Here is a 23,273-nt window from a genome sequence, read left to right as displayed (position 1 = left end):
ATGAAGTGAAGATAAAAATGCACATGATGGCATGGCATTAATGGGCAAACCTGTGGATGGACCACCATTGTAAAATATCTGTTATGTTGTTCTGGTTATTTTAAAATCCCTTAGTCAATGTTTATCATCAAAGTGTTTCAGTATTATTACCTTCCTGAATTGAGTTTAGAGGCTGCGTTCCCAAAGAGTTGTCTCGCATTTCCAAAAGCCAAAACACCTTCATTGCATTTCATCATCTGGCCTGCAAGAAATGTATAATATATACAAAGAGGCCCACAGTAGAGTCTCGTAAGCCAATTCCATTTTTCTATTTGATATTTGGTGCCGGTTTTTCAGGAAAAGTTTAATTTGCATTTTTGGATATAAAGATAGTTATGTTATTTGGGTTATCAGCATTTAAATTTTTCCTATATTATATTCCCACTGTTTTCTCTTTTACAGACCATTCTTTCAAAACCCAAACAGGCTCATTTGTCAGTATAGTGGCTTGTTCAAACATTTCTGATGCTCTGTTTGACTTTTAGCAGATATTCCTGATCATGTCTACATGCATGAATTCACAAGGTAAGTAAAATGTCATTAACCAATTAGACATTTATATAAACAAGCTGTTGAACATATATTAACTTAATGAAGTGGTAGGTGAGTGTATTGTAATAAACATGCTATAAATAATAATACAAATGCCAGGATAGATTTTATTGGAAGAAGAATGCCTCTCACAAGGGATTGACCAATTGTTCTGTCTCAGTCTCTAAAGTAGTTTAAAGATTCAATACTGATGTCAGATATATTTGTTTTCCGTGTATAATGTACACTCTGCCACATCATTATTGGGAAAACAAACCTCCTCATATGGCTCATAATTGCTTACTTATGCTCTTGTGCAAATTGCTGCTTTATTTGAAATAATTGTCAGTCTACTTGAAAATAAGTTCATTCGGATGAGATGGAGATCAAATAGTAGTCTCTGAAGGGTCTTAAACAAATTCAATCCTCAAACTACACCTGTGTTAAACATGCAGGGTAGTCAGACATGTAATATTGAACCACACGCAAGTTAAAGGGATAGTTCACTCAAAAATATCATTACAGAAATCCACAAGGGTCATATGCAGAACCTTTGTCATTTATGTGATTTTTGCAGTGTGGGGTTTGTTTTTGCTTGCGATAATCATTCACAATTTATGTATTTTTGGGTGAGCAGTTTAAACCTTACTTTAAACGACTCCTCTCTAAATGGGACCAGGTGGACCCATGTTTGTGTGTTTTGACAAACCAAACAATCAATTATTTTTTCTAATTAAATTTAAATGACACTTTTTGACTGTTGAGTTTGTCCACATTTGACCCAACATAGGGTTAAACAACATAAGTTTTACACAGTGGCCAAAAATATTTTGAGCCATTACAAAATATTGACCAGGTCACAAACTGATGCTGGTGGAGAAAAACGTTTCCTGACTCGCTCCTCCTAAACGGATCAATATTATTTAAATCTGATGGCTGTGTAGGCCCAACACAATCTCACGGCAATTCGTAACTTTTTTATTTAGTGGCTAATTCGTATGAATTCGTACGGTCTAATTCGTACAATTTAGTACGATTTGATTATCCCCCAATAACGGTTGGGGTTAGGGGTGGGGTCAGGTGCTACGCCTCCTTTTTAAAATCGTACCATTTCGTACGACTGAACTCGTACGAATTCGTACGAATTAGCCACTAAACTGGCAAAACGTAAAATACTTAGGTTTTCTCGTGAGATCAGGCTGGTAGGCCATGGGAGATGTGCAACTTCACTTCATATTCATCAAACCCTTCCGTCAGTTTTGCTGCATATTTTGGTGCATTATCATCCTGATAAAGGGCGCCATCTTCAGGATTCAATGATTGAACCATTGAGTGCACATTTGGTATTTGGTATTTTGGATTTGGTAGTCCTTGTCAGTGAAGCGCCCATCTACCACAAGTATTGGGACTTGGGAATGCCATGGTATTGCAGCCAAAACCATCACTGATTCACACCCCATTATTCACTCTATGCTTGCAAGTCTGGGTGGTACACTTCTTTGGGGCTTTTCTACAACATAACTGTCCCGGATGTGGGAAAGACAGTGAAGGTGGACTCATCAGAGATTTCCCAAAAGCAAGGAAATTTTCACAGTATGTCTGATAAGATTTTTTTCTTCTGGAGAAAGTCTTAGTTGTTTTTTTCCACTAGAATTAAAGCAGTTTAAAAAATGGTAAACACCATTTTAAGGTCAAAATTATTATCTTCATTGAGGTATGTTATTTCAATAGTCTACAAAACATACAATTGTCATACAATAACCTGCCTTATTACCCTAATCTTTGTAGATAACAAAATTAATCTTGTCAGGCCTTTAAATGTCACTTTAAGCTGTATAGAAGTGTCTTGAAAAATATCTAATAAAATATTATGTACTGTCATCATGGTAAAGTTAAAATAAATCAGTTATTAGAATTGAGTTATTAAAACTATTATGTTTGGAAATGCGCTGAAAAAAAATATCTCTCTTTAAACCGAAATTGGGGGGAAAAAATTAATAGGGGGCTTTTAATTCTGACTTCAACTGTATATTAAACCTGTGGAGTCCCTATCGAACAGCTTTGCTGCAAACAGCAGAGTTGAGGTGCACCTTTAATTCTACAGAGAGTTGGGCAACAGTGGTTTTATGTTTTTTTTTTTTTTTTTTAATATAATCCGGATTAGCACCTAACATGCCTTTCAGACAGCTTCCCCTTGCATCCACAGTTACTCTTGTTGGATGTGTTTTTTTTCTTCTTGGTGGTATGCTGACATTACTCTGGATACTGTAGCTTTTGATACACCAACATTTTTCCTCTTTTGAACTCTTATGCCACCCGTTATGTTGTGTACATTGCAATATTTGAAGCAAAACTGCCATCACTCTGCTAATTAAACCTTCTCTCTGCTCTTACTAGTGGAATGTGCTGGCCAAATGTAACCATGAAACCTCCAAAACTAAATTGGCCTGTGTTTTAGTTCATTGTCCAACCATTGTGTGTGTGTTTTGTTGAATAGTTTCAGGTTTGTTTTGTCATTGTTTTATTGTCATGTTTTCTGTAAACTTTGTTTTGGTGACCCCGTCATACAATTGTAAAGTGATTTAGACAATTATTGCACTATATAAACGTGCATTACTTATTGTTAAAAAAAATTTGATAGCTGGGGGGTGCGGTGGTACAGTGGGTATTGCTGTCGCCTCACAGCAAGAAGGTCGCTGGTTTGAGCCTCGGCTGGGTCAGTTGGTGTTTCTGTGTAGAGTTTGAATGAATGAAAATTTGATAGCTGCAAGCAGATCCCCGTCTAGTCTAACCCACCACAACTAAAATAGACAAACTAACTTAAATTTACAACTAATATCTAAAAATAAACATCTAAAACCACTTCAAATATTATAACATGACTCCATAATTATACTGAATCATTTCTTAAATTAGTTATTTCTTTATTTTTTTATTTGTAACCTTTTCATGTAAATTGAGCTGCATGGTTTGTGTTTGTCACTCTTGCTGCTGTTTGAGCTGGATGGTTGTGACGTGTGTGTTCTTGCAGCAATGGAGCCACTCATTTCAACGATTCTCCACAGACAGCTGCGCTCATAATTCTTCAAACTACTGCCCAGCACACTTATGAATATCAAGTGACTGAAGGACTGGAGCAATTAAAGCCAGACTTGATTGGCAAAATTTATTTTGGCTGAAGTCTCCCTTTAAGGTATCTGGTTTGTAAGTCATGTCAGCTTTTAAAACACGAGCATGTTAAAGTAGTGTAAATACATATAACAATGAAATCTACGGTGAATCTAACTGTATTGTTAATCAGTATATCAAATTAATTGAAAGTGTTTTTTTTTCCTTCATAAATAATTAGGACCCACTTTATATTAAGTGTCCTTAACTACTATGTACTTGCATTAAAAAAATAATTACAATGTACTTACCGTGTTAAAAATCTATTGCAGAACACTTCTGTTGCTTTTGAGTTGGGATACAGGTCAGGTTATGGACAGGATTGATGGTATTGGTAGATTTAAGGGAGGGCTGAGGTATAAGGGTTGGTCAACAATATAATTACAAATGCAATTACAGAAATTAATTACAGATGTAATTACACACAGGTATTTAATTACGCATAAATACAATGTAAAAACATGTATTTACACAATAAGTACATTGTAACGAATTATTAAGGTCAGTGTAAGTACATATTAATTAAGGCTACTTAATATAAAGTGGGACCAATAATTGTAAAATTAACATAAAATGTAAAATTCAATCTGGACACTTTAAATTGTGCTCAAAACAGTAATCTTTTAAATTATGAAAGATCTCCTATTTGCTAATCTGTTTTGGCTGCTCGGAAAAAGCCCAGAGCAGGATTTTTGCTTCTATTTTTGTTGATAAGTCATATCTGTTTTTTTTCACCTCCATTTTTATGATCTTACTCACAGGTATAAACGGAATAAACAGCAGATGGATTTGTGGCAGATATAATTCATTTATCAGGCGTTTCACAACTGTGACACAAGACAAGATCATAAATAATATTTAACATCTGACAGTGAACAGGAATCTGCGGAAACAACATGACTATCTCAAAGAAACCGAAGCGAAGAGAGTAAAAGAGTTAAACAAGCACAGACACACAGAGGAAGAAAGAAGACCCTCGACAGGTATGTAGATGTGCACATACAGATCTCCACTTGGTAATATATTCAAAAAACAACCAGTTGAGTCATCTGAAGGGACCGCACGAATGAACGATTACAAAGCTGATGGGATTTGGAGATTGACTTCGGTTACATTGATGGTTCTGTAGTGTCCCCTGCTGGGCTGGAGGAATGGACAAAGTAAACAGGAAAAAAAAAAAGAAAACATTACTGCTCGCCTGTGACCACAGGTGATCCAACACTCAACATTTATTATCGTCAAATTTAGGATATATTGGCCACACCTTCCTTTCGGAATAGCTAAACAATAGATCTCTCCCATATACTATATACACTTTTGAAAAATCAGTAAATCACATAGGAACCATTTTGGACCATAAAAGAGGATCGTTATGGATTGTATGTACAACAGAGGAGGATAATCATCATATGAACACATATGGGCAATCAAGGTATATTGTCGTTTATATCATATATAAGAATGGGCCGGATACCCTGATATTCCTAAATATCACATATGTGCTTTTCCCTGTAATACTGAAGTCCTGTCCGACATATGTTGTCATATTTGTGTAACTGGACATCCACTTCGGCTTTAAAGTTCAAGTATAGGTTATTTATCTGTTAAGTAATGTGTATTTTATTTCTGAAAAATATGGCTTATTCTATCTAAAAAGGGTCAAAGTAAAATTGAATGTATCATTGTGAGGTGTTTTTAATAGCAGTGAACACTAAAACTCGGTGGCCCTGGAGTTTTATCGTCCTGAGGGGAACGGGGTCACTTATTATGTCTGCTGGTGTAAGAGGCACAAGTGAGTGGGGTTTGAAGGGGTGGGTGGGGTGTTGTCTTGGGATAGGGGTTTAATGGTACAAAAACGTGGAACTCATGCGGTTGAATGCTGGCAGTTTTGAGAACAGGATTGTAAACGACACAACACAGACAAAACGGGGACTTTCCACTACGACTTACAAATTTAATAAGCTTTCTCACTGGCAATGTCTTTCAAGGGTTCGTTCACCCTGAAAAATAAATTTGGTCGTTATCGTTTTTGAAAAAATGTTAAGGAACACAAATGACAGTATTTTTCATCACATCTGGGAGATATCTGTACATCCTCTGGAAATCTGTTCACCCAAAGCTCTGATGATTTAAATGATTGTATGGAGATCAAAAATAAATCCTTTTGAATTTGATTTGAATTGGTTTAATCCCAGTGTTTTAAAGACATTGTCACTTTGTATGATGAACAGGTTTAATATAAGAGTTCATTCACATAAATTTTGATGATAAAGTTTACAGCATTCAGATTTGGTCATGGACAAGTACGACTAATCAAGTATGATTAGTTGATGAACAAGAACCAATGAATTACAATATTGTGTGTGAAATGGCATGTTTTAACAAGGACCAGTGAGGCCATAAAAACTATTTTGTCTTTTCAAATGACTTGAAAAAAACAGTTTTATTAATATGGGCTTATTTTTTGATTACTTAACAAACGATTTGAAGAATCAAAGAGTTTTGGGTGAACATAATTTTAATTCATTTGAAAAAGTACCTTCATTTGTGCATGCATCCACATCCTTATTTTTTTTTTACCATACAACACATATTTACATATTCATTGATATGCGAGTTGTGATAGGAAAAAAAATTCAGGGATGCACAATCGTTCACCATATTGGTATCAGGTGATATATCGTTATTTTTAACATAACAGTTATTGGTATAATGAGGAAAAATCTAGTCCTGATAAATTAAAGCTACATTTGTAAATATTTTAGCAAAAAGAAGGACCTGGAGGTCTCTTCGCAGTTGCCTAATTTTCTGCTTTTAAGGTTTTAAAATTAATTCAGTTAAAATTGTATCAAGATTTCTATTTATCATCATAAATCTGCAATTGGTTTGAATATATGTAAGGGATAAAGTACATCCAGGTGGTTGTTATCGCAGAATAAAGCCAGAGAGGCTTACCAGCAGCCTGACGCAAATCATAGCTTAATAATAAAACTTATTACATGGCCGCTTGTTACAAATGTAAAAATTTGTTCTGAGCCATAGTAGTTTGTCAATTTTTAATTAAACTCAGAACTGACTGGGACGAAAACAGTTGAATGGCGCACACAATCACAAGATGGCACCAACCAATTAAAAACCGAGGCATGACATACAATCAATCTAATGTAGATGTGAAAGTATTCGCTGACAGTAAAGGCTGATTCATACTTCTGTCGCATAGCCCTCGTTATGGCTGACGCCGACGCTGACGCTGACATGCACCTCTCAAAAAAATTTAACTACATGTTGTAACTACGCGTAGTGCAAACTCTGCAAGCTCTGGCTTGGTAGCAGTGACGAACGTGGGTGGGAAGCTGAGAGCTGTGGGCCCGATGAAGTAATTGTTTATGACTGTCGAGTCCCGTGGAGGAGCTCCAAATGGAAACTTTTGTCTTGTGTTTACCTTATGGTTGTTGCACCTTCACCTGTTTAGGCCTCAGAATGAGAGAGTTTGAGATACTTGTAGCGTTAATAAAAAACAGAACGCCTCTGAATAAACAACACAAAGGAACATAAAAACCTACTGCCAGCTAGCGTTTTGGAAGTTTTATTGCAGAGCTACACAAATAGCATGCAGAAGTATAAATGCACCACTACGCGCAAGGCAGGTGCTGTGTGTCACGCCGATCACTCAATGCAGAAATATAAATCAGCCTTAAAGATGATTCGAAGTACCCGAATGAGACTGTGTAATTATTTTTAGTGGTTGATATCTGCAATAACATACCCTGGAATGTCATGACTGACCAATCAAAATCAAGTATTCCAGACAGCCAAGTAATAATAGGTGTTATCACATTTTTCATCCCTAACCCTACCCCTTAAAGATGACAGAATTTTAATTTTGGAGTGAACCAACTCTTTAACATGGCTGACAAAAAAAAAAAGACAGACAAAAAAGGACGGAGTTTAGAGGGAGAGAAGAGAGGTGGCAAATATCTCTAATTGGTTCAAACAGTCAACAGTTTCTCCTCTAACAGCAACGCATGACTGAAAATCTAGAGTTAACGAAAACATTCACTGTTAATGAAAAAACACAAACACCAAAAGTTTCCTACCCATGTAGTTTTTACGCAAACTAGACACATTTTTTAATACCCATTGAGCGATAATGACAATAACACTTAGATCAGAACAACTACAGGAAGCAGGCCAGCAGTGGACAGAGGAAAGGGGCGGGGCAGACATAAAGGGGCGGGCTGGACGAAAAAGGGGGCGGGGTAGGCAGCTGCTCTGGTTTCGCCAAACGATGGCTAAATATTACAAAATATTCTATCAACAATATTCACAGTTAAACCAAGGCTTGATACACATTGTAGTCACAAAATCTCAGCAACGCCTTGTGCTTGTAGTCACAGAGTTTTAAAAACACTTTCATGTTTCTTTCTCTATCTTTTTTTTTTCTTTTTCAATTTTTTTGGTTCTATATTACATAGTAATGTTTGATAGGTCACAACTAACGTTACAAAGTCGGCTCAACGTTTTGGACTCAGGGAGAGACAGTGGCTTAAAGAAGAAGGAAACTCTCCTCCCCCTGAGAGGCACGAACTGTGTGAGAGGCTGAGAGTTTGAGGGGCAAATTCAGTAACTCGCACGCACACACACTCACTTGGGGCAGAAACATTCAAGTTAGACGCAACTCTTGACCTCATATTCCAAAAATAAAAACTTAGCACGATCTAAGAAACACTCGTACAGTCTCCCCCAGACTCTAAAGCAGATTTTCCCCTCTTATCCTTTGAGAATTACTTTAGATCAAAACATAACATAATTGGGATAAAGTAAGCCGAGGCTTTGAGAGGCTGTCTGTGATGTTGGAACAGATTAACGGACGGATAAAAAAACAAAACAAGACTCTCTGATGAAAACAAAAGCTTGACCTCTTGCCTTCATCTGTAGTTAAAACATTAATCTTTTCCACGATTTATAAACAGTATGACCCACCAGAAAACTAGTAAGGGAAAAGGAGGAGGAATGTTCTATGCACAGTGACACTGCAATGACACCCTCATCTTTATCAGTCCTGATGGAGAGTGATTGAATACTCATGGTCGTCTCTCTCATTTACACAGTCGCATCCTTTGATATTCTTCTTCTATTTCGAGAGTCTGAGTCAGTGCACCTCCTCTCCCACTAGGGGGCAGGCTACTCTTCGGTTTCTCTTCCTGAGTTCTGTTTGCTCCTACAGCGCAGAGATTTTGACCACATCAGTGCTGCTGGGGTTCAGAAGAGGTGGGGCTTCTGGGTTGGGAGGGGACGGGGCGTCGGGACTGGCTCGAGAGTTGTTTGAGGGAGGAGTCGGGATACTGATGATGGCCGTTGTAACCAGTCCACTGCTCTTGCAGTTCAGACTCCCTGATTCATCCGACATCAGATTGAGACTGGAACGACTGAGAGAAAGAGACATGTCTTAGAGACTATGGTTACATTAATGTGTCATCAAATATTCATTCGAATATGTATTTTGCAAATAACAAAGTATTCTTCAAAACATTTTTTTTTTTTTGCAGAAGAAAATGTCATTAAAAGGTATTGGGCAGGGGTCACCAATCTCGTTCCTGGAGTTCCAGTGCCCTGCAGGGTTTAGCTCCAACTTGCCTCAACACACCTGCCTGGGTGTTTCAAGTATACTTAAGACTTTGATTAGCTTGTTCAGGTGTGTTTGATTAGGATTGGGGCTAAAATCTGTAGGACACCGGACCACCAGGAACAAGTTTGGTGATCCCTGGTGTAGGGGATAGCGGGGCACAAAATGACACTTTTTGGTTTTGGCCAAATAATGAACAAAGTAATGGGGTTAGACAAATTATATATATTTTTTAACAACAACATACAAGCCTTTCCTACAAATAAGAACTGGTTGTATGATCGCCGGACCTATGGTTTTTGTGCAGTATTGCCAAAAGTGCCAGGAGTAAAAATGTTACTCTTTACCCAACCTACGGGGCAAGTTCAACAGACAGAGGGTTAGTTGTAACATGCTTATGAAGTCAGATTTCACAAAATTCATTTCAAATCAGTTTACTTTGAATAGTATATTTCCTCAGTTCCATAACTTTTTTTTTTTAAATTCTACATAGCACAGCATTGTTTTTATTGGATAAACACTTTTGGATTTTTTTGCATTATCCATATTATAAAATGAACTTATTTGCATTATTAGCAAGAAAATATTTTTTTATCTAAAAAAATGTTCTATTAAAAAACATCTTTACTTTAAAAAGTTCTCAACATTACACTCAAAATTCAACAACTATTTTGTTAGTTTAATTGGTGTCTAACAGTGAGTGGCTTATTTGTAAGTTTCCCTGTTACATCTAATCCTACTGTGTCATGTTTTCCTCAAAACTGGCTAGCACTCACTGTGTTTTTTTACATCTTTCAAAATCGTTCCATCTTTGGGATAATTAGGTAAAAATAAATGCATATTATAAGACAATGAAAGTGCTTTTGACCTTGCATGCTTATCTGCCTGTTGTTGAAAAAAACTAAAATATAATCTTTTTTACTGCATAATAGTGGCTCTTTAACTATCATGTAAACATACCCTATATATAGGGCCAGATGGAATCTGCGGACGTTTTTTGCTATTTCTGCCGAACATTTTGGTAAAAGTCTTGCTGAATTATTTTAGGAGTATCATAAGTAAAACCTTAATATGTGAAATAAAAAATGTTTATCTTTTTAACTTTTATTTAATGTTTAAATTGCAAATCCAATCGGATTCACTTTATTTGGTAAACAAAGCCATTCTCTCATATAATATATCTACTAAAAGACAGAAAATATTACTGCACAATTTGAATCAGATGAACATTTTTATATAATTCAATAATATTACTGTACTTAATTTAAAAAGTGAATAAATATAGATTTACACACATTTACTCAAGTAAACAAACAGAATTAATGATGGGCTAAAAATCTGCGGAATTCTGCACACGCAAATTCCGTGTGGGCCTATATATGTGTGCTTTGTAATGGTCAGTAAATAATGAACTAGAAACCTTGCATATTTACCTGAGAGAATGTTCCAAAACAAATTTACAAAAAATAAGGCTGACACAGAAAATGATTAAGCGATGGTTTCATTTTTAAGACAGCTGCAACATGATCACCACAGCCTATAAAAATTGTGCAAGTCTATTAGTTCCAATAAAAAAATCAACCTCTGCATGGGTGTTTTTATGGGGAAAGAGAGCTAACCTGGTGTTCAGTGGTTGCTGCTCCCCACACTGGATGTGCAATGCGCTGAGCTCCTGCAGATTGTGTGTGTGTGAGTGCGTGTGTGTGGCATTGAGAGGCTGAATGTTCTTCTTGGGTCTTCGAGAGCAGCAGGTGCCTGTGATGCCCTCTTCACTGGAGAGAGACGGGCTCTGCGACGGGAAGTTCTGCAGTGCTGTCTGCAAATAGCCCTGTTCATACAGACGCTCGTCCACAAACTCATGATTCTGTTCACACAAACAAAGAGAGCAATGGTTTGTAATGATACAATTACTGTCACAAGCCTTTTTTTTCTTTACTTTAAAGCCCTTACATGCACGCTAATATTTGCATATTAAAGGGAATATGAAACAACGATGCATTTTAACATCTGTAATGGGACAAATGATAATAAATTGAATGCACGTTTCTTTTCATGACAGAAATACATTTGATTATGGCAATAATTAAATACACATGTAAATATATGTAAAAGCAAATATATAATTTTTTTTTATATAATAGAACTTGAATGGAGTAACAGTATTTTGTAAAAAAAGAAAGGGTACTGCAGAGGACAAAAATATTATAAGCAATATTAGGGGAGAGTCAGGCCAGTTACAACACTTTTTGCATTTCCTTCACTTTCTCTGACACTTTTTGAGGATACCCAAAATTCTAATATAAATAACTTGCATCTTTCAGACATTGTTTTTAATATTTGTACATATGATAATATAAGCAAATTTAAACTTGAACAAACAAAGTTAAATATTGCAATTAAATTAACTGTTAAAAAATATTGCCCAATTAAAATGTATTGATAAAACAATTCTAAAACATCAGGTTGAATTTTATTTAGTTACCTATTAAAGACTATTAAAAAAACAAAAACAAGCAACAACCATGTTTTGGCCAATTATCAGGCCTATAAAAAAGCCTGAGCAAAAATTTGTACTGATCAATCAAGACTAAACCTTTTTAAACTACTTCTTTGAACTTTAACGTGAATTAATCAAATAAACATTAAAACTGTAATAAAATTGTAAATTGTTAATATAACAAGCATTTAAATGAATTTGGTAATTGGCGATAGTTGCAACATGCTGCGCTGTTAACCTTGATTAAACTTCCTGTGCTAGGTAGATACATTAGCTTTAACACTCGATAGCTATACCCATTTAAAGCTAAGAAAACAAGGATTTAAATGATATGGATGAATAATGTTTCACAAAAACAGATTAGACAGCATGTGAAATTATCTGATTATTAAAAAAAAGTATACAGTTTTATAGGCTACTAAAGGAATGGTCACATATGGCTGATTTTTCTCTGATTGAAGGAGGGTCTAACAGAGAATATGTAATATAGATATAACTCTAGCTCATTCCTGAATGGAGCAATAAGTCTTGTCGCAACTCTCCCCACTCTCCCCTACTTGGCTTAATCTAAGTTAATAATCAAATATAGAAAATAAGGCAATAATTAAATATATATTTTAAAAGCGAATACAGTATTGTTTGTTTAGGAAAGGACTTGAATGGGTTAAGATTATTTTGTGAAGAAAATTAGATTGTAACTAAATCTAAGTGCAAAATGACAGACAGAAAGACAGACAGGTACATAAGTCCCGCCCACAACGAACGAAATAGTCCAATGGCTTTTTGCCATGTGATTGACTGCTTTAGGAAGTTTATATGGAATCAGTTTACAATTACGATACGACAAATCACTCAAGCTCAACAAGAGAACGCTAAAAGGGATACTGAATGGAGAATAATCGCAAATAGGACGAAAAATGAAGGTATGTGGGCCTACTTTTCGCATGTTTGTGTTCATAGCAGAGTTTGGTTTGGTTGTATTCGGTTTGGTGTTTGTTCATTTCATTGCTTGCTCCTAAAGGCCTGTGCCGTCCTCAGAAATGTTACCTCATAAAATCACTTATGTGCAGATATATCAAACAGCGGAAGCGAACAGGATGTGTTTTGAGCGACCGAATGCGGAAATGTAAACTTTTCAAAACATGCAATCAATTGAATCAGTTCGATCGCCAAATGATTCACTGTTTCGAAGCACTCGAACATCATTACGCAGCGGCACCTGCTGGTAAAAGCGGAGCAGGCATCCATGGTGCAAACAACTCTTTAATCTTTTAACTGCCTGCTCTACCAAATGGTTGACCATACTTTTTAAATAATAGTTTAAACTACACTGCATTTCAATTTTACAAAAAAATCAAACAAATATAATCTGTATTTTAATACAAACATTTATTATTTTGATTATTTTTACACTTCATATTTTTAGATTTTTCGTAGTATATGTTTTAATTCAGTTACTTTTTGCCATAAACCAACATATAGGAGAGGTTAATATTTTAGAAATTATGGGATGTGTTGGAAAAAAAATGCATTGAGTGTGTTAAGTAGCGACATTAGGAGAATGCAATCCAAACATTTTTTTTTCTTGTTGGGCCAGTTAAAGGGTTAAAATGTTTCCATTACTTTTTTTAAAATAAATAAATAATTATGTAAAAAATATATATTTTATTATTGTGTGTGCTTTCCATTTTTGTCATTAAGGCATGGCAAACAATTAAGAGCAAACAGAAACATTTAACTGTCTTTCTTTTTTTGCATTCAGCAAATTCATAAATATTGAAATACATTAAAGTAACAAAACCCCATTATAAAACTAACTTAAGATCAGTTAGCCATGTAGAGTGAACCTTCTGAACAGCAACTTTTAGAATAGGCCAACTATTAAACTATGTAGTAAAAGAAAAAACAGCATGTGAGCCATTGTATTTCAGATACCCATAGTATTAATAAAACAGCAGGTGAAAAGTACTCTTGTGACCTACTTCCAGCTAGATTGTAAGTGTGCATTCACTGGACAATCTACTATCCCATGAGACCGTGTAAAAGGATTTATGACAGACAAAACTGATGTTGTAGGTCACATGACAGTGGCAGCAAGTATAGTACATCTGAATTTAATTTGTTCTACACACATTCATACTATATTAATCATAAATTTTAACAGTTTTAACCTAATTTTCAAACCAAACTTAGTGTCTACTAGTATGCATATGCAATTTTAGACAGTGCAAGGTTTCATAGTATGACCATAACTAATGAGAGCTTTGCAAAAGTTTCTAACCTCAAAGGGATAATTAAGGCAAAATTTTTTACATTTTTATGTTAATTTATTCACACTCTCATAAAACTGAGGTCTTACAAAGTCCAATGAGAGTTGAAAAGAGTTGAGAAATGTAATATTATTTATTATTTTATTATTTATTATTTTATTATTTTTAGCCCATGGCCTTCGTAAACGCAATAATGATTAAAAATTATAACACAAGAACGCAGTGTCCTAACTACATCTTTTCCATGTTAAAAGGAATTTTAGTTCTAACCACCTGCATGTTAAGTCGTGACGTATGGAGTACTGTTGTCGGGTCCAAGCTGCTGCTCATTTAAATTGAGAAAATATTAGTTTCTGGACACTTTTTAGTCCAATCACACATAAAGTGAATTTTATATAAAATCAGTGTACACAACAGTCTGGACTCGCTGCATCACAAATACCAAAATTTTAACAATTTATATATAAATGAATCACTTTCTGACTATCTGATATTAGGCATGGATGTATATATTGCAATTGTGATTTTTGAAATTATTACATGGCTTTGTAAATGTTTATTATTACCATTTGTTAAGGCTTCCCATAGAGCTTGATAGAGCACTTGGACCCGGAAGCTGCTTTGCGTGACGTCACACTTAACAAGCGACATGCAAAATTTCTGTTCTTTATTTCATATTACGGATTTGCAGGTGAACAACAGCATAAACTACTATGACAATCATCACCTGGTGCTTATTATATGCTGTATTCAGTGTTTAATGCTACTAATGTTTGAATTTCATCTTGCATGGCATTTGTTGCCATACTAAATATTTATATCAGATCTTGAAAATAAAACAACAAACATACAGTTTAAAAATGAACGTCTGAACTGTGGCTCCATGCAGACCAACAACATCAGTCACTCAGCATGTACTTTTAATAATGTTAAAGAGGTTTAATACCATTATCATATTAATGAAAGGGAATCTGTCTATTCTCTGCTTCTGAATGACTCTGGTATCTAAATATTTCTGTCATGTCACATCTGGTGCGGACCAACAAATTGCTTGTCTCTGGAATCTTTGCAGCATCAAATGTTTTTAGGACACTAACAATGAGGACATTTACATGGACACCAATAGTCTGATTTTAATGCAATTAAGACAATACTCTGATTAAGAGTCTACCATGTTAATAGATTTTTTTTCTTTTTTTATTATTATTTTTTGATTAATTTAGTATGATTAAGGTTATAATTGAGCTAAACAGAAATTAAATTAAGACGTGCAGTATGCCGATTTTAGTCACATTATTAAAGTGCAGTACAGACATGTAAACACCACAATCAAACTATTACCGTTGTGTAGGACTTTCACTGTATTTTGAGACAGGATAGTTTGTTGTTTTTTTTTTTCTTACCATACAGCGTGCAATATCAAATTCCATTAAAACTACACTCCTCCAGCAGTTCATACTCCCATCCAAATATCTTGTTTGTCATAGGAGGAGATGCATAAAATGCTCCAGAATGAAAGTGAAAGTGCCAAACTGCAGTTACAGTCAACAAGTTAAAAACGAAACACCCAAAATTACATGAAACTCCAGAGAAAATGTGGATAGCGCAGTGATGCAATGACATTATTTGAATTATGTGCTATAACATGTAAAACGAGATCCTGTAAGGATTATTTCAAATAATTCGATTACTGATGTCCATGTAAATGTAGTCCATGTGTGCTAGTAAAATAAACATTGTACATTTTAGTGTAAATTAACAGAAAAGTTAATAACAAAAAGCAATGATTCCTTAAATTGAGTAGTGTTTGAAAAAGCCCCCATCATGACTTGGAGGTAACTGACCGTGGTTTTCTCTAGGCAGTGCAGAAGATGGTGATGCTGACTCTCCAACAGAGATGTGGTCTTTTTCAGTTGCTGGTCCTCTTCTAAGGATCCCTGCACAAACACACACAGACATTCCCATTATATTTAGGGAATTACCATGTTTCATGCATGAATAATGAAGTGGAGAGAGGGACGGAGTGTGTGTTGTTTGGCTCAGTACCTGTGGTGAAAGTTTCATCTTGTAATAGGGGAGCTGCTGTTGTGTAAGAGTGGGAGGGAGAGACATGGAGAGTGGTTTACTGCTTTTGGAAGGAACTTCATCCAATAACAGAGCAGCACAATATATCATCCATAAATTTAAATAAACAAAACCTGAGAGAGAGAGAGATGAAGGACAAGGGGCCTTTAGAGGCCAGTGAGCGATTTCGCTTTTCTGTTTCACCAATCTATTGGTACAGTTGCGTTAACTCCTCATATCTGTGTTTTTTATTCTATCGTATTGGAGATTGTTTTCCAACATTGGGCCTTACGGTTGACTACAGTACCCTGCTCCACATTTTCGCCATTTCCTCAACGTCTTAACACGACGCAAGCACCAAAATAACATGAGTGAGTCAGTGAGTGATGTGTGGGAGGAGAGAGAGAGAAGGAAGAAGAACGGTATTGTTAGAAATGAAGAGAGAGAGCAAAATTAGGCGCTTTACAGTAACAAACCTTGAGGACTCTTATTTTGAGCAGACTGCGATGTTTGGTGTTTATGAACTATTCAGATGGGCTAATCTAAAACCAGCTTCTTCAGCTTGATCTCAAGTCACAGCGTTCTCGGGCGAATCGCATTAAGAAACCTCAAATTAACCCTGAAATCAAAGGACTGCTTATTATAAGAATATTTTGCATAAAGAAAATGAATCCTATTTTTGGGCCGTTACAAATTTTCCCATTGTGACATTATTTACATCATAGTTAAACACATTTTCCACTATTTTCAGTGTGATTCACCCTCCTAGATATTTTTTTGGAGAGGTGTTTTTTTACCCCTCCTCTGTGCATTGATATTGATGGTACCATTTTAATACTTGGAGTCCTAGAAATTCCAATGATGTATGGGTAAAACATCAGTAGGCTGATATTGGTGATAATAATCTATTTGTTTAGCACAAAGCAGACATGCACTTTTAAGAAAGGTTGTTTGTATCCATGGCATGCTATGTTAAATCCATTATAATGTTGTTTGGGATCAGTTGGACCCCAGAAAAATAATGTAGAAAAGTAAAATATATTGTTTGTTAATGTTTTAATTTGAATTGGCTGTAGTGTATCTGCACATTGTTTACACTGATCTTGTTCTGAATGTCTTTGTGTGATTATAAAAATTTGTAAAATGAATAGGAATTTGGAGGTACTACATCTTCACTCACTTGTCACTTTATTAGGTACACCTTTCTAGTACTGGGTTTTACCCCCCTTTGCCTTCAGAACTGCCTTAATCTTTTGTGGCATAGATTCAAAAAGGTACTGGAAATACCTTCACACAATTGCTGCAGATTTGTTGGCACATCCATCATGCAAATCTCCAGTTCAACCACATCCCAAAGGTGCTCTATTGGATTGAGAACTGGTGACTGTGGAGGCCATTTGAGTACAGTGATCTCATTGTCATGTTCAAGAAACCAGTCTGAGATGATTAGCGCTTTATTACATGGTGCATTATCCTGCTGGAAGTAGCCATCAGAAGATCCGTACATTGTGGTCATAAAGGGATGGACATGGTCAGCAGCAGTACTGGGGTAGACTGTGGCATTGACACAATGCTCAGGTGGTACTACTGCGCTCAAGGGCTGCCAAGAAAATGTCCCCCACACCACCACTAGCCTGAACTGTTGATACAAAGTAGGATGAATCCATGCTTTTTCAACCTTGTTGTTGATGGCAAATTCTGACCCTACCTTTAGAATGTCACAGCGGAAATCGAGACTCATCAGACCAGGCCACGTTTTCCCAATCTTCTATTGTCCAAGTTTGGTGACCCTTAATTGTTGTATTGTAGCCACAGTTTCCTGGTCTTAGCTGACAGGATTGGCACCCAGTGTGGTCTTCTGCTGCTTTAGTCCATCCGCCTTAAGGTTCAACGTATTGTGCATTCAGAGATGCCCTTCTGCATACCTCAGTTGTAGCGAATGGTTGTTTGAGTTACTGTTGGCTTTCTATTAGCTCAAACTAATCTGGCTATTCTCTTCTGACCTCTGGCTCAGAAGTCACTGGATATTTTCACTGGATATTTTCTCTTTTTATGACCATTATCTGTAAACCCTAGAGATGGTTGTGCATAAAAATCCCAGTAGATCAGCAGTTTCTGAAATACTCAAACCAGCCCATCTGGCACCAACAACCATGCCACATTCAAAGTCACTTATTTTATTTATTTATTTTTTACAATTTCTGTAATGTAATGTAATGTAATGTGTATCTGTATAACGCATTTATCATGTATACTCATACACCCAAAGAGCTTCACAACCGTGAGGAGGGTCTCTCCACACCATCACCAGTGTGCAGAATCCTCTTGCACCAAATTAGTTTTGCAACTTTTATATTTGATCTTTTGCATTTAGTTATGCTTGTAATTTGTTTATTACATGCCATGCATATTTTTTTTTCTTACAAAGTCATGCCAGTAAATCAAAAGCTAATAAAGTTTCCGAATAGAGCTATTCAAATCATCTGGTGAAATTGTATTCATATATATTGCAGAAATACAAAATATCGCAATGTCAGATTTTTTTAATATTGTGCAGCCTAACTATACATATTGAATTATGTGATTTCTGACACATGCAGCCAATGTTAGCTCCAACAAGTAAAATTGATAATCATCGCTGATAAAATCCATTGGAAACAAATAGTATTGTTTTTAATAAGCAACAAGTCAAATAAAAAAGACCTAGTTTATCCGATTAATCTAAAAAATAATCACCCAATTAATCGATTATCAAAATAATCATTAGTTGCAGCCCTAGCCAACTGTAATATGTGTTGTTTGATAGTAAGATGAACAGAAAATTCAGCTTGATCTCACGAGGAAAGTAACTATCTTACATTTTGTCAGTTTAGTGACTAATTGAAATAAATTTGTACGAGTTCAGTCGTATGATTTCAAAAAGGAGGCGTGGCACCCAACCCCACCTCTAAACCCAACCGTCATTGTTGGATAAGTAAATCGTACTAAATTGTACGAATGAGATTGTACAAATTCATACGAATTAGCCACTAAATCAAAAAGTTGCAAATTGCTGTGAGGTTGTGATGTAAACATTTCTAAAGACAGTCAGTTCCCCTCAGAGATTCATTCATATAAACTCCTATTTTACTACAACTCTAGTAGTATCATAAATTACTTGGTGTTTCATCCGATTCGTGTCATCACATATTTCAATCGTTTCATCTCTAGATGATATTTTTATACTAGGGTTGCTCTACATTATTGTCATTACAGCTGTGGTCCAATTTGTTCTATTGCTTCACATTTATAACATTAATGTTATTTTCATATTTATAATAATTGGTGTGAACAGCGTATTATTAATTAATCACACAGCTGATATTAATCACAAAGTAAATTTCTACTGTCTTGAGGTCTTTCAAAACCCAAAGCTCAGTTTTGTCAGGTTTCTCCAGTTTCACTCCCTGGACATCTCAAAGGATGTCCTGTGAAATCGGTTAGCTGTCTGTGAAGTGGCCTGTGATCTGTCTCGGTGTTCGCTGCTCACTTGTAACATTTTCCTCATTCCTCAAACGCGTTCAGAGAATCACTGCTTCCTTTTCCAAGAAGACATTTTATAAGAGTTGGACAGCTTGAAACAACTGCAGCAATAAAGACCAGATCTCTCTTTCACACACACATGCTCACAAGCCTGCTCACTAATGAGGGTGTTCAGGAAAACATTAAGACATTTTCACATCGGTTCATCACTCTGTTCTGATAAATTGGATGTCATTGAGTTAATTGAGCTGATGTTTGTGCAAATATGCAAACACGAAAATCTCATAATCGCTCTTAAGTGCTGAAAATTGGAACCCCCCCTTGTGAATCTCTAATGTTAAACAGTTTTAAAGCAAAACAACCTGGCAGTTTTACCTCAGCACTAAAGCACTGCCAGATTCAGATGCTGTTCAAAACCAGAGATAATGTATGTCAAATGAAAAGGGAGCCACTGGAATAAAAATATTAACTACAGAGAAAAAACATTTACATGAATATTTTTGTTTTTGTTTGTGTGTTTGTATTTGGGTCAAAGACGAGACGTCCTATATTAGTGTCTGCATCAAAAGGGAATTGAGGGATTTTTGTGAAAATAAATCTTCCAAATATGGGTGAAATAATGTTCCATAATCATTCAGAGTAGCAGATTTATGTATGCGAGAATGAAACGCTCATTCTGACCTGTAATTAAAAGCAATTGTAGTAATTTTTCTTACATTTTAAACTGAGATGCACCTATGTACAAGATAAAAACAAATCTACAGGCTGATTATATACTGTTAATCAAAAGAGGGCAGTAGATTGTTGTCTATTGTGTGGAAATACTTTTAATTTATTTTCCACAATGATGACAAATGCATTGACAAAAACATTTAATCAAATGACCATTCCCATTAAGAATTCTTACAGAATTCAAACATAGACGTCTTGGCCAAAACAAGGCTAAATTTGGGCTGTTTGTGAAACTTTATTAGACATCTGACAATAGTCCAAAAAAGGACTACACTGTTTGTTGTCTTGACTTTTTGTCATTACATTTTTTTTACAGTGTAGTTATGAAATAGACAGGAGTCAAAGTGAAATCTGGCTAAATTGTCTGTTATAGTTGCACGATTCTGGCTAAAATGAGAATCAAAATTTTTTTGCTTAAAGATCTCGATTTTCTTACGATTCTATAGATTTGGTAGGCTATTATTATTGTTATTTCTTAAACATGGTAAAATAAATAATAATAATATTAAGCCTTTGTGTTGGTCTGCTGTTGGTTAAAATGCTTAATTTTGTATAGACTTTGAATAGTGGATTTGAGTAGACTTTAAATTTGGCCTTGTTTATTAATGCACAGTTTATATCAGAATACAACTATTCATAATTTTGGAGTTTAATTATTGTGTTTGAGACATAAGCTTGTCATTTAACATTGACATTAACATTATTAGACCAGTTTTTCACTAGTAAAATAAGACATTTGTCATTATTAGATTCAATTTTATATTTTATTCTGTATACTGACACTGTTAAATGTTTATTTGCATGCACAACACTTTGCTATGAAAGGAAAAAAAAAAACATATCAAATGCTTGTTTTAATCAAAACTCTAAAATGTGTTACGATCATTTAAATGATGTGCACGCTTTCAGTCTCGCTTTCACTGCCGAGTGCGCCCGTCATGGCTGCCGTCACTCTGAGAAAAAACAAACACACACATGCAAATCATACTTGCCGCATGACTCCCAAACGATCGCTCTGTGCAACAAACTGAATGTTATTTTAGCACTTTATTACCTGTTATTCACAGCCTATACAGGTTCTGTTCACTGAAGTAGACGCGAGCGCACGCATCCTCTCAGTAGTAAATACAGCATACGTGTGATTTTTGTGGCAGAGAATACATCATTAGATTAGGACAGAAATGACATTTTTGGCTGAATTATACCTTATGAATACAGTACGCGACTGCATTTGGAGGTGTCCACGTTGCTGAGGAACATATATAAAATGACTTAAATTATCCTGAAGATCCTAAATAAATTATCTTGAACTTGAAAATATAATTGACTTAATTATAGAAATGCTGGATTAAGATCGTGTGCAGGGTTGAATTAATATCACAACTCTTTTTCAATTAATCGTGCAACCCTATTGTCTAGTCCAGTTTTCAAGATTATTATAATTAGATTTTCACTGACAGCCCAATTATAGCCTTGTTTCAGCAAAAATGTCTATAGATTAAATGTCTATTCGATGTCTTTTAAGCACAAATTTGCTTGGTAGGTTCTTTTAAATAGACATGACAACAGTTTTTGGTATATAAACTACTTTTACACTAAATAAAAGTTTAGTGGATGTATTATTATTCTTATTTTTCTAAAAAAAAAATAGAATAAAATGAGTGTCATTTAAATGTTGAAGAAAATGGGCAAAACAACAGTATTACACTATTATTATTTAATAGGTTGAAAAGCCATTTACATCTTTGACCCATGAGTGTGAGTGTGTGTGTGTGTGTTTCTCACCGTTAGCTCCAGTGATTGGTTGAGTCCGTTTCGTTTGCTATGCAGGAAGGCGGTAGAGCTGCCACTCTTGGAAATTCTCATTCGGGCCAGTCTGGCTTTCTGTCAACACACACATACACACACAACACAGAGGAAGTTACAACTCAGTCTACCAGTGCTTTTCCATCAGAGAGGTCTTGGTTTCAATCTGATCCCTGTTGAAAGTGCAATTCAGATCAAAGTACTTTAAGAAACAAAATGGATTTTTTCGCAAAGATTGCTGTCCGTCATGAGATGATGAAAAATGCAAGCGCCTTCGAAAACTACTGAACCAACCCCAACAACCCTGACAGCCACGCGGTGGAAATGTGCAGCGATCAGGGGAGAAGAAAGCGCCTGCTCTACAAAGCATAAAAGACTGGTAATTTGGAGAAACGCAGCTGTGTAATGGTTAATTACAGTAAACGTCTTGTGTAATGCTGAATTACGGTTGGCGCAGCTGTGTAACGATAAATGATAGAGCAGCGGTTTGCACTCCCTCAGTCTATGTCGTTTTTATAGGCACAGCATGGATGATGGGGGGAAAACCAGCAGTCAATCCTCTGTGGAACATCAAATTTTAATATTTACAATGAATGAGAGTATTTTAATCTCCTCAGATCCAGAGGCATCAAATGATCTGATTTGTGCTCTTATTCTCTCATCATCTCATGTAAAACAGATTCTGTCTCTCGCTTCGGCTCGCTCAATATTTAAGAAGCTCTATTGACACGATAAAAAGGATTTACATTGGAAAAGTGTTAAGCATGATAAATACATTAGATTGACATTTTCTTGAGCATATTAGTGCATTATGGGTGGTTGTCAGGGTGTTGCCATGCAGTTGTGAAGGTGCTCTGAGTGGTTTTTAGTCCATTAATTAATGCTTGCTATAATTAGTTTATATATCTGTCTGTCCGTCTATCTATTAGGGATGTGCAATTAATCGAAATTTAGTTTCGATTTAAATTTTGGCTTCTAATGATTATGAAAAAACATTAATTGAGATAAAACATATATT

At 35.5% G+C, this 23,273-nt stretch overlaps 1 protein-coding gene and 3 long non-coding RNA genes across 9 annotated transcripts in view; 3 read left to right on the top strand and 1 right to left on the bottom strand.

Annotated features, from left to right (window-relative positions):
- On the top strand, positions 1 to 5,343 carry LOC147835659 (uncharacterized). The gene is made up of 2 exons (XR_015498053.1): positions 1 to 3,763; positions 4,500 to 5,343. It is a non-coding gene; the product is annotated as an uncharacterized LOC147835659 (long non-coding RNA).
- Positions 4,527 to 23,273, bottom strand: part of kcnd3 (potassium voltage-gated channel, Shal-related subfamily, member 3) — a 170,705-nt gene continuing 151,958 nt past the window's right edge. Inside the window, exons 4-8 of one of the 3 annotated variants that reach the window (XM_087262805.1) lie at positions 22,235 to 22,333; positions 16,178 to 16,213; positions 15,976 to 16,068; positions 10,984 to 11,228; positions 4,527 to 9,167 (exon numbers count right to left, since the gene is read on the bottom strand). In XM_087262805.1, the coding sequence (XP_087118931.1) occupies positions 8,960 to 9,167; positions 10,984 to 11,228; positions 15,976 to 16,068; positions 16,178 to 16,213; positions 22,235 to 22,333 (681 nt within the window). In that variant the 3' untranslated portion in view covers positions 4,527 to 8,959. 3 annotated transcript variants of the gene reach the window in all.
- LOC141375642 (uncharacterized) overlaps positions 12,704 to 23,273 on the top strand; it is a 217,842-nt gene continuing 207,272 nt past the window's right edge. For all 4 annotated transcript variants that reach the window (XR_015498048.1, XR_015498049.1, XR_015498050.1 and 1 more), the window contains exon 1: positions 12,704 to 12,784. This is a non-coding gene — a long non-coding RNA (uncharacterized LOC141375642). The remainder of the gene's footprint in view (positions 12,785 to 23,273) is intronic.
- On the top strand, positions 15,344 to 22,326 carry LOC147835658 (uncharacterized). Its single transcript, XR_015498054.1, has 3 exons — positions 15,344 to 18,444; positions 18,535 to 20,369; positions 20,421 to 22,326. It is a non-coding gene; the product is annotated as an uncharacterized LOC147835658 (long non-coding RNA).

The sequence above is a fragment of the Danio rerio genome, chromosome 8 (genome assembly GCF_052040795.2).
Source record: "Danio rerio strain M-AB ecotype USA chromosome 8, GRCz13ab, whole genome shotgun sequence".
Taxonomy (NCBI): domain Eukaryota; kingdom Metazoa; phylum Chordata; class Actinopteri; order Cypriniformes; family Danionidae; genus Danio; species Danio rerio.
The sequence above is the reverse complement of the archived record's forward strand: the minus strand, read 5'-3'. Positions and strand labels throughout refer to the sequence as shown.